Source organism: Leptonychotes weddellii, chromosome 2 (genome assembly GCF_054177405.1).
Source record: "Leptonychotes weddellii isolate Sample4059 chromosome 2, ASM5417740v2, whole genome shotgun sequence".
NCBI classification, from domain to species: domain Eukaryota; kingdom Metazoa; phylum Chordata; class Mammalia; order Carnivora; family Phocidae; genus Leptonychotes; species Leptonychotes weddellii.
The window spans coordinates 1,876,926-1,892,204 of record NC_138370.1 but is presented as its reverse complement, the minus strand read 5'-3'; the positions used below and the strand labels follow the sequence as shown (position 1 = coordinate 1,892,204).

Below are 15,279 nucleotides of genomic sequence, written 5' to 3'. Positions count from 1 at the left end.
CCCTTCCTTCTCCTAATGTCCTCCATGCTATTCCTTATGTTCCACAAATAAATGAAACCATATGATAATTGACTTTCTCAGCAATTTCTGAGAACCTCCCCCTGCCCCCTCTTTGGAGAACAAAAGGCCAGGTGGACTTCCACATTAAATATCTATTCCAGTCTCACTTCTCTCTTTACTCAGGTTCCATCCCCATGCGGTTATCACCTCCACTTCTTTGGGTTTTTTTGTTTGTTTTTTGTTTTTTGTTTTCTTCTACATCTTCTTAGTACATTATTTTCCAAAGCAGAAGTGCACACACACACACACACACATTTATAAATATGTCATCAGCACCTGTTTAAGGGCAGACATTATACTCAAGGAAAAAATGTGAAAAGACAGTGTTTACAGTGCAAGAGCTTGTATCCTGCCAGGGAGAAAGAGATTCACACCAACGATTAAACCAGAATCAAATAATTGCAAAGCAAACCAAATAGCATTTTCACAAAGGAAGAGTTAATCATCCAGAATTTGCAGATCACCACTATAGGTAATATTAGCTCCAAGAAAACGACCGATTCCACTGGGCATGCCCCATCAGATCCTTCCGGGCTGAAGCAGAGCTTGTAAGAGTTAGTTCAGGCAACTGAAAACAATCAAATCCATTTTAGAAGCACCCTTCTTGGTGAAATGAAATGAATTTTATTTGAAATAGGCATTGGGATTGAAGCTGAGTTACGGATTTACAAGGTTATAGGCACTGAAGACTTTTCAGAAATAGCTATCCTGCCTGGAATTCTAAAGGTATTCCAGTTAGAGAAAATTCTTACTTGTATCGGTAGGTAAAATGCTTGAATATCCATATAAATTTTGTTGTTTTTTTTATTCAGTGATAGTTAACATACAGTGTTATATTAGTTGCAGGTGTACAATATAGTGATTCAACAATTCTATACCTTACTCAGTACTCATCACGATAAGTGTGCCCTTAATCCCCTTCACCCATTCTCCCCCATCTTCCACCCACCTGCCCTCTGACGACCACCCACTTTGTTTCTATATGTAAGAGTGTGGTTGTCTCTTTTTTCTTTGTTCATTGGTTTTGTTTCCTAAATTCCACATATGAGTGAAATCAGATGCTATTTGTCTTTCTCTGACTGACTTATTTCACTTAGCATAATACCCTCTAGTTCCATCCATGTCATTGCAATGGGCAAGATTTTATTCTTTTTTATGGCTGAATACTATTCCAGTGTGTGTGTGTGTGTGTGTGTGTGTGTGTACACACCGCATCTTTATTCGTTCATCTATTGATGGACACTTGGGCTGCTTCCAGATTCTTGGCTACAGTAAATAATTCTGCAGTAAAGATAGGGGAGCATGTATCTTTTCAAATTAGTGTTTTTGTTTTCTTTGGTTAAATACCCAGTAGTGGAATTACTGGAACAAATGGTAATTCTATTTTTGACTTTTTGAGGAAACTCCATGCTGTTTTCCAGAGTGGCTGAAGTCTGCATTCCCATCAACAGTGCATGAGGGTTCCCCTTCCTCCACAGCCTGATTGACATTTGTTGTTTCTTGAGTTTTTGATTCTAGCCATTCTGACAGGTGTGATGTGGTATTTCATGGTGGTTTTGACTTGTATTTCCCTGATGGTAAGTGATGTTGAGCATCTTTTCGTGTGTCTGTTGGCCCTCTATATCTTCATTGGAATAGTGTCTATTCAGGTCATCCTGCCCATTTTTTAATTGGGTTATTTGGTGTTCAGTCATATAAGTTCTTTATATAGTTTGGATATTAATGTCTTAGTGGGTGTATCTTTTGCAAATATATTCTCCCAATCAGTAGGTTGTCTTTTTGTTTTGTTGATGGTTTCCTCTGCTGTGCAGAAGGTTTTTTATTTTGGTGCAGTCCCAATAGTTTAATTTTGCTTTTGCTTCTCTTGCCGAAGGAGACGTATCTAGAAAAATGTTTCCACAGCCAATGTCAAAGAAATTATTGACTGTCTTTTCTTCTAGGATTTTTATGGTTTTAGGTCTCACATGTAGGACTTTTGAATATCCATTTTGAATCCATATAAATTTGGGATAATCATTTTATTCAAAAATATTTAAGAGAAATAGATCTAAGGATTACTTTTAAATTAGCAAATCCTTTTCACATTTTAAACCTCATTGATATTATCATCCTAATACAAAAGTCCTTTTTTCAGTTTATTCGCTCATGGTATTGGTAAATAACTGATAGAAGATGCAATGAGATTTTTGTAACATTTAGATATGCCTAATTCAATTATAATAAACTTGTATAGAATTTACTTTTCAATTTAATTTACTTTTAAATAAATAAAATTATTTATTAATATCATTCTGAAAAAGCTATGGTTTCTCTAGCTACATCTTCCAGGCTCAATAAATTAATCTGTGGGGTCAGTTCTGAAGGTGGTTTACTGTGGTGGATGTTCATATTTGAAGAAGTGGAGTTCTAACTTTGTAAAACTCATTTCAAATATTACTGTTCCTTTCAGAAAATGTATACTCACAAACATTAAATTTTGCATCTATTTTCAGCATATTTGCGATCCCTTGAAGCCCACTCCAGGAAAACGGCAAGACTACCACCTTTACTGTTATCCCAGGAGGCCCCCCTTCCCACATTGTTATATTTGTAGCTACTGCCCTTTATTAAGTAGTTACTGTAACTCTAGGCTTTCTCCTAAGAGCAGGAAAAGATTGTCTCCTTTGAGATCTATTAAACATTTATCTGTGCAGTATTAATGCAGTGTGCATATAAAACTGTGTGCCTATAAATCCAGTAACATACAGAATGTATTATATAGGTGTGTTTGGGAGGAAGGGAATGAGGGCATCCGATTTTCTGATGTGTCCAAGCTGGTTTTCAATTACTCAATTCTATTCCAAGTTTCTCAGAGGAAATGGAGACAAATTATATGTAAGATTTTTCTGTGCATGTGCTCATTTACCTGATGAAGATTTTCCACCCAAATGCACTGTACAAGTTGGTGTGGGTGATTTCGCCCTTTACATCACAGTGTCACTGCAAGTGAGGCTGTCGAGGCCATTTTATATCCATGATCGTCTCTCTGTGACTATGTAGGTAGTAGAGAAAAGTACCTGAAATAATAGGTAATGGCTTCTGTTTTGCACAGCAAGATCAGTTTCGTATAGAAGGGTCTTACCATTAAAAGCAAACATGATCTGATCCCTTGAGAAAAAAAAATGGTGATGTTAAGTATGTTTCTTTTCTAGCGGTAACTTGTCCCAGCATTGAAGCTCAGCTCTCAGATCACGTCACCTGGAGACTGGTTTCAGGATCGTTGAATGAGTATGGAGCTCAGGTAGTGCTCAGCTGCAGTCCTGGTTATTCCCTAGAGGGCCAGAGGCTGGTACAGTGCCAAGCTAACGGAACTTGGAGCATAGGCGAAGAGAGGCCCAGATGTCGAGGTGAGTGGCGGGTACCCTTCCCAGATAACGTAGCCATTCTGAATGATTGGCATCACTGGCAACCACCTTTTAACCCACCCCTGTAAGCCCTGTAGATTAATAATATAACAAAATGGTATTTCTTGTCATTATAATGATGAATATGGATTTTTATGTGACATGCTTAGAACCTGACTGCTGGATTAAATGTTGAATGTTGTCTTTTCCTTATTAATGATGCATTTTATATACTTTAAAATATTAGAATATTCAAATATTCATATCAGCTCAAAAACAGATCCAGGCCTATGTTTAAAAAGATAACTCTTATTCCATGCACTGACTATTCAAAACTTCTAATTAGGATCGTGGGAAATAGTATTTATACTGAAGATATTGCATGCTCAAATAATGACTGTCTTGAAAAGGGAGATTATTATTCTCATAGGTACAAGATAAGCTGTTAAGCCTTTGAGTGGGTTTCATAATAAATATGAATAAATAGAAAAATAAGACAATATTAGTGTTGTTCAGAGCATTATTTGATTCTGATATATTTAACATACACTCTTAGCAGGTTGTTCACAGGAAATTATCATGCACAAATCAAGTAGTTAGACCAGTGTCAAATGTATAAAACACACAGCTTTGTAAGAATAAACCAGAATAAAATCAGAAAAAGGACCAAAGAATTAATGCTTTGCTGCCTTTGATATGGTCATTCTAATTCAACTTTTAATAGAACCAATGGTAATAAACATATATTAAGCTCTTCACCAAGAACACAAAGATAAATTAGGGAGGGTCGGTGAACTTCAGGGGCTCACTCATAGTCAAGGTGGACAGCACCCCTAGATCCCCAAACTGCCTGAAGCGTGTTTTCCAGAGTAATTATTAATGGTTGCTGTTCATTCTCACAAGTGTCCTGGTTTGACTCATTATCTGGTCACTGAACTCATAGTGCATTTCCTCTGTGTTCTGCTCCATCTGAGTTAGTGCATCCCCCCTTCCCACACCCACGCCTGTCATCCTCAAAGGTACCCACCGTGAAGCTCAGCGCTGTGATTCAGAGACTCAGTCATTAAGGTCAGCAAGGAGAGTGAAGGAGAAAGATTTGGGAGCCTCTACCTTTTGCCTATCTCAGACTTTTCTAGCCAACACCCTTTTTGTCAGTTTCGAACCGAATCAGAGTCTTAAAAATAGGCACACATTAAGTTCTTGGGAGTGGGAAGTTCACTTCTGTGGATGCAACAGTGTAGTCTAGTTTTTGCTCATCTCTCTAGCTGTCTGGGGCACCAGGGGAGGATCATGTCAAGTGGATATTTGCTATGCCCCACCCTTTATACTAAAGGCTCAAATCTCCATTCCAGAACTGACACTTATAAGAAGACTCATATTTAGAAGAGTGTTTACAAAACCAGGCCTTCCTGATTGTTGAACCAACCTCCTTAGCAGCAAGTTTCCACCTTCTTTTTGGGGGAAGAAAGCAACACTGGGGTTCTACCATCCACAAATTGTATTTTTGTCTCCATCCTTCTGAAATTCTAGCAAGTCTGTCCTTCTGACTCTAATAGACTTCAATCTGGTGATTGCAATACTGAGTATGGTCTAGGAACAACAACCAGAAATCCATGTGTGTGGGGATATCTCCCACCAACTTAGCACGCAGATGGATTTCGTAAATTGTCAGCTGTTCATTGACTCGCCTTGCTTGGCATGAGTTGTTATATCACACTTTGTTACTTGTCTCTCTTGAATGTCATCATGGACATGTGGCCTTGTCCAGAGTCAGGGGGGTCCATGAAGTCATTGCTTGCTATTTGTGTGTGTTTTTATTTTATTTTATTTATTTTTTATCAAGTTTGGTGGTTCACATCATCACAGTGTGGCCAGAGAGAGTCCCTTCTACCTGACTCCATCTTGTCCTTCTAATGTCTTTGAAGTTGTCCCTGTTTTCTCATAAAGACAGGTTGTTTTATGCTCATCCTGAGGGTTTTTTGTTTTTTTTTTTCCTGGCCTAAACATGGAATCAGCCATTCTCCAAGGAGCCCTTTTAGTGGAAAATGGTGTTAGAGACCCACTTGTGTGCCCAAGGGTATGCATCATGTTGTTCATGTTATCGGTGGGTAGAGAAAGCTGACACCAAGCCTATCCTTATTTTTGTGACCAAACTGAAATTGTTCTGTTTCCTTTCCCCCAAAAGACTTGATATGGATATTTTTGATTAATTTATATCTCTACTGATTTTTTTTTAAGTTTTGCACTAACTAAAGAGAGTATCAAAGATGTTCTTGTTTCAGAACATTGATGTGTCAGTGAGATATCACAATGTCTAACATTGTGTTCAAATTGTGGTGTGATCTGAAAACTCAGCAGTCTTCACCGCCCCCTCCCCAGTCCTCTCTTTGGTTGAAATGTTTTGGAAGTGATTCCAGAGAGCACAAGCCTAGAAACCCCCTCACCTATGATAAACCTCTATGGGACATATACCTCAGCCTCTTGGACAGTAGTGGTTCTCAAGGTCATTCATCCTAGGCATCTCATAATGTTAAACACTGTTGAGGACCTGTCTTCATTCTCTGTTGCTATAGAATCATTAAAACACAATGTAGAACAACACAGATTTGTTATGTCAGAGTTTCTGGGGGCAGATGTTTGCCACTTTTTAGCTGGGTCTTCTGCTGAAGGTTGAGATCAAGGTATTGGCTGTGTCCTTATCTGGAGCCCCAACTGGGGGAAGATGGGCCACACTGTTTGTTGATGGAATTTGTGTCCATGCAATTTAGGGCTGAGTCCTCACACTGTTGCTGATTGTGGACTAGGAAATGCCCTCAGCCCCAGGAGGCCATGTGTAGCTCTTTCCAATGCACTGCCCATCCCTCCAGGCCCTCCGGTGATTCAAATCTCTGGCTCCAGGAAGGACTCAGTTCCTTTAAGGGCTCCTTCACTGGGTCAGTCCCAACAGATAATCCCATGTTGATTAGCTCAAAGAAAACATTCATAACCTCATCATGGTTCTGCCTACACCAAGGGGAGAGGATTTTACACCAGGGAGCAGAAATCTTAGGGTACTATCTTTGAACTCTGCTGGCTGCTAGATCCCAAAGACCTTTTTAAGATTTTTAACATAAATTCAAATCAGGAATTATTTTAATGTGTTTATATTAATTCATTTAAATTTAAATGGAAAAATCATTATTTATTTAAAATAATAATAAGATAATTACACCTTACCATGATACCATTTTTCAGTAAACAGTAATGACTAATTATTATCAAAAATAAAGTGAAAAAAATTTAGAGCCTTAACATGCATACGATATTTTATGGGTTCTATAAGAAAATAAAAATAAAGGTATGTTTTAGTTCATTCTTGCTATAACACATTTTCATTTTATTTTATATTTAAAATATGTTTAAATTACATTTATCTCCTATTTCCCCACCTTGCCAACATACACTCAGAAAAACCCGATATGAATCCTGGAAGCAGAATACTTTTTGAAGGGTTTGTGTTATCCTAACTCCAGGTTCCTGAGACCAAACCCAGGTGAAGAGGACAGGAGACCTACTCCCACCTTGAAACTGTGAGCTTTGCAGTCACTCTCTTTCAGAAGAACCAACTTCCAATGGTTATCCCTAAAGAGACAAGAACACCAGATTAAAGTTCCATCTCCCGGGTGTCCATATATCTCCCTAGCACAAGAACTACATCAAAGTGGGAGGCTATTGCTTTCTTCTTGTTACATTTCTTTATTGTTTGACTTACTGCTTTAAAAAGTAAGAAAAATATTTATAAAAAAAAAAGAAAAATAGTTATCACAGAAATCCTTGAACCAAAAAGAAAACATCTTTGCATTTTAAATTTACACGCAACTCACAGACAGAGAGTGCTACACGGGGCTTTCGTTATGTTGTAGATATTCAGAAACACAGCCTGAATTCTGGACCATGGCTCCTTAAAGAATGTGTCTTTAATGGAAGGGAAAGAGGCAAATAATTCATTTTGAAAACTTGAAGGGAGAAAAGAACATGGAAATGAGGCTTTACCTTGGGTGTTTGACAAAGCATATGTGTGTGTGTGTGTGTGTGTGTGTGTGTGTGTGTGAGTGAGACTGTGTTGGGGAGTTCTCCCTTTCATTTAAGGTAGCTTTTCCAAATTAGTGCTGCTATTTTCATTAATGTATTGGGTTTCCTGCCAACTGAAACTCTACCATCTGAGGCCCCATTATCCAGCTGCTGAAAAGCTAAAAGTTTGCTCCATTAGCTCTTCTTTACAGTCTAGTGAACCTTAGTGGAGGACAGACCTAAAATATATTCATTCCCTGGGTATTTTTAACAGAGGCTGAAAGAATGGGGCAGAAGCAAAGCAGCGTGAGCCTTTCTGCTAGTCTTTCCACCGAAGGTGTGTCAACACCTCTGAGGACATGTGCTCAGAATTCATTGCTGGTTAACACTTTTCTGACCCATGCAGAAGTTTCAGAACACGGTCCAATTATCCTAAATGGCTACGCATGGATCTTTAAATACCATAACTCAAGGTGAAGTTCATAGTGTGTTAGGGAAAGGCTTAATTGAAAGTTCATAATAAATCGTAAAAAAAAATAAAATAAACACTTGGAATTCATTAACATTTGGTACAGCAGACATGTTAACAATATTACTAAATGCATGAGATGTAACCCAATAAGAGTTTAGGGACCCCAGAAACTAGTAAATCTGCAACAGTAACGTTCTGATCACGACCTCCTCTGGAGCTGAACTGTCCGAATTCTCGGTGAGCAATCCCCCTAGAACACATACCACCTGGCTGTGTCTGCTTGAAAACGTACCACAGTCATGACACCTCAGAGTAAGATCGGCCCCAGTGCAAAAGACTGGTCTAAACAGCACGCCCATAAATCTGTCTTCACTCAAACTATCAGTCAAGGTGTTCATACTGAGTCAGTTCACAGAATGGGTCCCAGGTCTGCTTTGCGCTAGTTAACCCTGACTGGGCCCTGGTCCCATGCAAGGCATGGCTTTGCTGTTTGCATGTGTCCCCTCTTTGAATCCAGTGCACAATTCCGTGTGGCAGGCACTGCTCTCAACCCTTGAGAGAGGAGCTAATGAGAGCCCAGGGACTTGGAGGAGGCAATGGCAAAAGGCAGCGTTGAACCTGAATAACCTGCAGCCAGATCTGTGTTCTGAATTGCTGTCTTACTGCCTCTGATCAGTTTACTATTAATAGCGACTCGATATTGGTAGCTACTTGCCACCTTTGCCCTAAGCCCCTTGCGAACAGCTCAGTGCAGCCGGAACTCCCTTGTGCTCTTCTTAGAGTGGCCTTCAAACCCTTGGTTCTTATGTGGGGGGGACACACAGAAGCCTCTGTGGCGCAGTTGGCCTTGATGACTTTGTGGTTTCTTCTTCCCGTCAGATTCCACTGACCTTTTGTGCTCAAACGTTTCTGCGTTTGGAGTGTGGAGAGTTGGGTGGTACAATAAGGATCAATAACGAAAGTGATCATTAACTCTGTCTCCCCAACTGGAGTCATCTTGTTGAAAGTGGACCCTGTTAATGATCATGCTGGGAAAATAGGTGTACATGGGGGTGCACAGTCACTCCAGCTACAATGACTGAAGGTCTGAATTTTGTATGTTTTTTAATTTTCAGAAAGGCTTGGGGGCACCTGGGTGGCTCAGTGAGTTAAGCGTCTGCCTTTGGCTCAGGTCATGATTCCAGAGTCCCACATCAGGCTCCCTGCTCAGCGGGGACCCGGCTTCTCCTCTGACCCTCCTCCCCTCTCATGATCTCTGTCTCTCTCTCTGTGTCAAATAAATAAATAAAATCTTAAAAAAAAAAAAAAAAAGGAAAGAAAGAAAGGCTCCACATGGCCGCATAGTCAGCATTTTTACGCAACTCAATCCCAACAAATCATGCAAGTCAACGAAAGAAACGGTGAACTCAAGCCTTCCATTGGAGCGAGCATCCTCAGTTTTGTGCGGCAGTTAATTGACTTGTGGAAGATCACTCTCGTTCCTTAATTCCCGCAGGCCACACCCTTGTCCAGTCCCTGCCATGTGGTTCTCCCGGCTGCTGCACACAGGAGGGCGGGCAGGCAGCCCACGCGTTTGACCAGCCTGCTTGTGGGATGTCTATACACTGCACAGTTTTATAATCTGCTCTAAATGCTCACATTTTCATTTCAAGGGTGTAAGAGAAGGAAAATTAAGCTTCCTATGTGGTTGACCTACCCAACTCTAAGCAGACATCCCTGTCCCTAATAAACATTGGGACTGAAGATTTTGTCATTTTTGAGCAAAAGAATAATCCGTGGACTTGAAATAATATTCGCTTTCTGTTTTCCTTCCAGTGATCTCCTGTGGAACCCTCTCCTTTCCCCCAAATGGTAACAAGATTGGTACGCTGACAGTCTATGGGGCCACGGCCATATTTACATGCAACACGGGCTACACCCTTGTGGGGTCTCACGTCAGAGAATGCTTAGCCAACGGACTCTGGAGTGGCACGGAAACACGATGTCTGGGTAAATTCATCTATCATCTGGCACTTCTTTTGTTCACATAAGCCTTAAAAATACAGTACGGTTGGACAAAGCCTAACACTTCTTGCTATAAATGCTCCCACAGAGCACTAAATCCTCCCTCAGGCTTCAGCACTCCCCTTCACACTGGGACTTCTTCTGTAAGTAGCTAAAAGGCTTTTTTTTTTTTTTAATTTGACCAATAAACAAAAGTCACTTATTGCCTTAAGTGACTTAAACACTATTTTGCAGAGTGCTGAGGATATCACCGCACTTAATGTCATCAGGATTTTAGGACACACAAACATGATATTCAAAAATATGACGCACTTTATCTTTTAAAACTTTAAAAATTGTGTCAGTAAGTGGAAGTAAGATCAATCAACGTAAATACAATGAATTATTTCAAATGGAACGCACATACAATAACTTGTTCTTCTTTTGCCCCAAGGTGAAATTTTTCTGCATGCTAATTTTAAAAAAAATTGAGTTGAAAATTTTTTCATTTAAAAGATCTTTTGTGAATAAACATAAGGAAATTGTTGAATAGGCAGCTTAAAGTATACTGATTTATAATGCTCCTGTAGGTCTCCAAGTAACTTGTAAAATACGTTAACTGCTTTTTGCCCTTTTGACTTCTTTCTGGGATCTCAGTAATTTAGTAATCACTCAAAGGCTATAGAAGGTGGAAAGTTTAAGCCTCTGACTCTCTGTGGGCTGGAAATCACTTCAGGACTGAAGCCAGGACCAGTAAATTTTGAATAGGAAAATCTGTTCTTTTTACTTGAGGTAATTTGAAGAAATACTCAGGAGAATTGGGCAGGGGGGAACAGAGAGAGAGTGAAACTTGAAAGTAGTAATTCCAGAGAAAATCAACCAGCAAAAGGAGTTTCTCACTCTTATCCATAAAATGGCACCTGCTTTCTTGAAATCACTGTCATCCCTACATGAAAGCTGCTAGCATACTACTTTGTGTATACGCATATATTCTCGTTGGGTGTGGTTAGTACGGTTTTCCATAGACCGCAAAACTTCCTTGGACTATGTGTGGTGCTTTGCGTTGAGAGTCGCTGGTGCTTCTGAGATTGTCCATCCGAAACGTTCTTATGGGGTGTCTGGTCATTGAATAGCACCCTCCTTAAGGCAGCTCTGCATTGGGGTAGGTCTTCTCGGTTCTCATCAGTGACATCAGCACCGTAGAGGGGAATCAGGTGATCTAAGAAATTTACATCTGTGCTATGATTGTGATGATGGAAAGCAGTGAGGATTTACATTTTATTAGGGCTGTATTGCTGACTAAAACCTCATTAGGTAAGAGGGCTATTGTGGCCTCAGGGAGTTTGAGGGGCACGTCCATTTTCTGAAACTGTTCTATCATGGGGTCTGCTGGAGTCTTACTGATCCCGAATAAGCCTTCACCTTTTCTGTGGTATCTTCTGACTGAAGGTAGGACTTTGAAATAGAAAGACTGAGCAACATATTGCATGGCTGGCGGGGCCAAGGTGCCCAAAAGTGTGGCTTCAGTGTGATGCAGTATGTCTCAGAAGCTTCTGGGAGAGTGAGTGCTCAGAAGGAATTTAAACTGAAAATAAAGAGTAAGTACATCTGGGGCACCTGGGTGGCTCAGTCGTTAAGCGCCTGCCTTCGGCTCTGGTCATGATCCTGGAGTCCCTGGATCGAGTCCCGCATCGGGCTCCCTGCTCGGCGGGGAGCCTGCTTCTCCCTCTCCCACTCCCCCTGCTTGTGTTCCCTCTCTCGCCGTGTCTCTCTCTGTCAAATAAATAAATAAAATCTTTAAAAAAAAAAAAGAGTAAGTACATCTGGACAATAATGTATAAAACATTAGTGTTCTAGAACCTGGATCTGGAATATAAGGAATAATGAAATTGGAAGAGCAAAGAATCTTAAAGAAAAACTAGTAGAAGAGTATTAGATATGACACAGCCACATATGTTTATAAACCAATGAGTAAAGAATGGGTAATAAATTTAGTATAAAGATTTCAGAAGTCAGTATATATGGTTTCACAACTACTACTAAGACTTGAAAATTTAATTCATAATATACACCTACCTTGGAGATATTGTGGATTTGGTTCCAGACCACCACGATAAAGCAAATATCACAATAAAGTGAGTCCAGTGAATTTTTGGTTTCCCAGTGCATATAAAAGTTATGTTTACACTATACTGTAGTCTATTAATGTACAATAGCATTATCTAAAAAATGTATATACCTTAATTAAAAAATACTTTACTGCTCAAAAATGCTAACCACCACCTGAGCTTTCAGTGAGTTGTAATCTTTTTGCTCGTGGAGGGTCTTGCTTCAGTGTTGGTGGTTGCTGGCTGATCAGGGTGGTGGTTGCTTAAGTTGGGATGCCTTGGCAATTTTTTTTTAAATAAGACAACATTGAAGTTTGCTGCATTGATTGACTCTTCTTTCACAAAAAGTTTCTCTGTAGCATGCAGTACTGTTTGATAGCATTTTAGCCCCCGTAGAACTTCTTTCACGTTGGAGTCAGCCTTCTCAAACCCTGCTGCTGCTTTATCAACTCAGTTTATGTAATGATCCAAATCCTTTGTTGTCATTTCAACAGTCTTAAAGCATCTTCACCAGGAATGGATTCCATCCCAAGAAACCACTTTCTTTGCTCATCCACAAGAAGCAACTCCTCATCTGTTCAAGTTTGATCCTGAGAGCACAGCAGTGCAGTCCCATCGTCAGGCTCCACTTCTGATTCTCATTCTCTGGCTCCTTCCACCCCATCTGTGGTTACTTCCTGCATGAAATCTTGAACCCTTAAAGTCATCCATGGGGGCTGGAATCCACTTCTTCCAAACTCCCATTTGTATTGATATTTTGACCCTTTCCCATGAATCACAAATGTTCTTCATGGCATCTAGAATGGTGAATCCTTTCTGGAGGGTTTTCAATTTACTTTGCCCAGATCCATGGGAGGAATCACCATTTAAGGCAGGTATAGCCTTATGAAACGCATTTCTTTAATAATGAGACTTGAGAGTTGAAATGATTCCTTGATCATGGGCTACAGTATGGATGCTGCATTAACAGGCCTGAAAACCACATTAATCTCATTGTCCGTCTCCATCAGAACTCTTGGGTGACCAGGTGCATTGTCAGTGAGCAGCAATATTTTGAAGGGAATTTTTCTCTGAGCATTTGATCTCAACAGTGGGTTTATAATATTCAGTAAACCATGTTGTAGACAGTTGTGTTGTCATCCAGGCTGTGTTGTTCCATTTACAGGGCACAGGCAGAGCAGATTAAGCATGATTCTGAAGCACCCTAGGATTTTCAGAATGGTTCATGGGCATTGGCTTCCACTTAGAGTCACCAGCTGCATCAGCCCCTCACGAGAGAGTCAGGCTGTCCTTTGAAGCTTTGAAGCCAGGCATTGACGTCTCTCCGGCTACGAAAGTCCTAGATGGCATCTTCTTCCAACAGAAGGCTATTTTGTCTACACTGAAAATCTGTTGTTGGGTGTAGCCACTTTCCTGAATTCTCTGAGCTAGATCTTCTGGATGACTTGCTGCAGCTTCTCCTTCAACACCTGCTGCCTCACCTTGTCCTTTCATGTTATGGAGATGGCTTCTTTCCTTAATGCTCACCTACCAACCTCTGCTAGCTTCGTACTTTTCTTCTGCCGCTTCCTTACCTCTTTCAGCCTTCATAGAACTAAGAATTCAGGCCTTGTTATGGATTAGGTTTTGGCTTAAGGGAACATTGTGGCTGGTTTTTTCTTCTGTCCAGACCACTAGAACTTTCTCCATATCAGCATAACAAGGCTGTTTCACTTTATTATTATTATTTGTGTGCTCATTGGAGTTGCATTTTTAATTTTTTCAAGGGTTTTTCATTTGCATTCACAATTTGGCAAACTGTTTGGCACAAGAGGCCTTGCTTTTGGCCTATCAAGGCTTTCCACATGCCTTCCTCAGTAAGCTTAAACATTTCTAGGTTTTGATTTAAAGTGAGAGATGTGTGACTCTTTCACTTGAACATTTAGAGCTTATCGCAGAGTTATTATTAGCCTAATTTTAATACTGTTGTGTCTGAGGGGCTAGGGCAGCTGGAGGAGAGGGAGCAAGATGGGGGATGGCCGGTCAGGAGTGCAGTCAGAACACATGCATGTCAGTGAAGTTCACCATCGCACATGGGCGGGGTTGGTGGTGCTCCAAACCAACGACAAGAGTTACAGCAAAGATCACTGATCACAGATCACCATAACAAATATAATCCTAATGAAAAGTTTTGAAATATTGTCAGAATTACTAAAATGAGACATGGAGACATGAAGTGAGCAAATTCTTTTTCTTTTTTTTAAGATTTTATTTATTTGAGAGAAAGCGAGAGAGGGAGGGAGAGAGAGTACAAGGAGGGGGAGCAGCAGAGGGAGAGGGAGAAGCAGACTCCCCGCTGAGCAGGGATCCCGATGCGGGACTCGATCCCAGGACCCTGGGATCATGACACGAGCCCAAGGCAGACCTTTAACCCACTGAGCCACCCAGGCACCTGAAGTGAGCAAATTCTGTTGGAAAAATGGCTTCAATGTACTTGCGTAAAGCCGGGTTGTCATAAACCTTCATTTTGTAACCATGCAATATCTGCAAAGCACAATGGAATGAGGTGTGCCTGTGCATGGAATATGGCAATGAAAGGTATCTCTTTTCCTGAGTAATGGAATGCCAATGTATAGGTAACATGGTATAACTCAGTAAGAACATATGTTCATGGGACCCATAGAAACACAGCTAAGGTGAACAGGAGAACAGAAGTAAAGTCAGTGCTAGAGAAAATCCTAAAATAGTCAGACAGATCAAGGGAATAGAGGCTCCAGTCCTTAATCTGGCACAGATACTTGAAAAAGTAGCTAGTGGATACCACCATAGCAAAAAAATTACCTAGATGCCTTATTGGATATAATAATTTGAATGAAATTATTTATTGATAATGAAAAATGTACAATGCATTTTTCAGTTTTATTGAATCTTCATCAGAATTTATGGGAAATAAATATCATCCTCAATGGGGAAAAGCTGAGAGCCTTTCCCTTAAGATCAGGAACACATCAAGGATGCCCACTCTCGCCACTATTGTTCAACATAGTACTAGAAGTCCTAGCAACAGCAATCAGACAACAAAAAGAAATAAAAGGTATTCAAATTGGCAAAGAAGTCAAACTCTCTCTCTTCCCAGATGACATGATACTTTATGTGGAAAACCCAAAAGACTCCACCCCCAAATTACTAGAACTCATACAGCAATTCAGTAATGTGGCAGGATACAAAATCAATGCACAGAAAT

At 40.3% G+C, this 15,279-nt stretch overlaps 1 protein-coding gene across 1 annotated transcript in view; it reads left to right on the top strand.

The window, feature by feature from the left end:
* Positions 1-15,279, top strand: part of CSMD1 (CUB and Sushi multiple domains 1) — a 347,261-nt gene that overhangs the window by 281,405 nt on the left and 50,577 nt on the right. Inside the window, exons 38-40 of the mRNA XM_081812881.1 lie at positions 698-820; positions 3,252-3,446; positions 9,781-9,954. Coding sequence (XP_081669007.1) covers positions 698-820; positions 3,252-3,446; positions 9,781-9,954 — 492 coding nt within the window. The remainder of the gene's footprint in view (positions 1-697; positions 821-3,251; positions 3,447-9,780; positions 9,955-15,279) is intronic.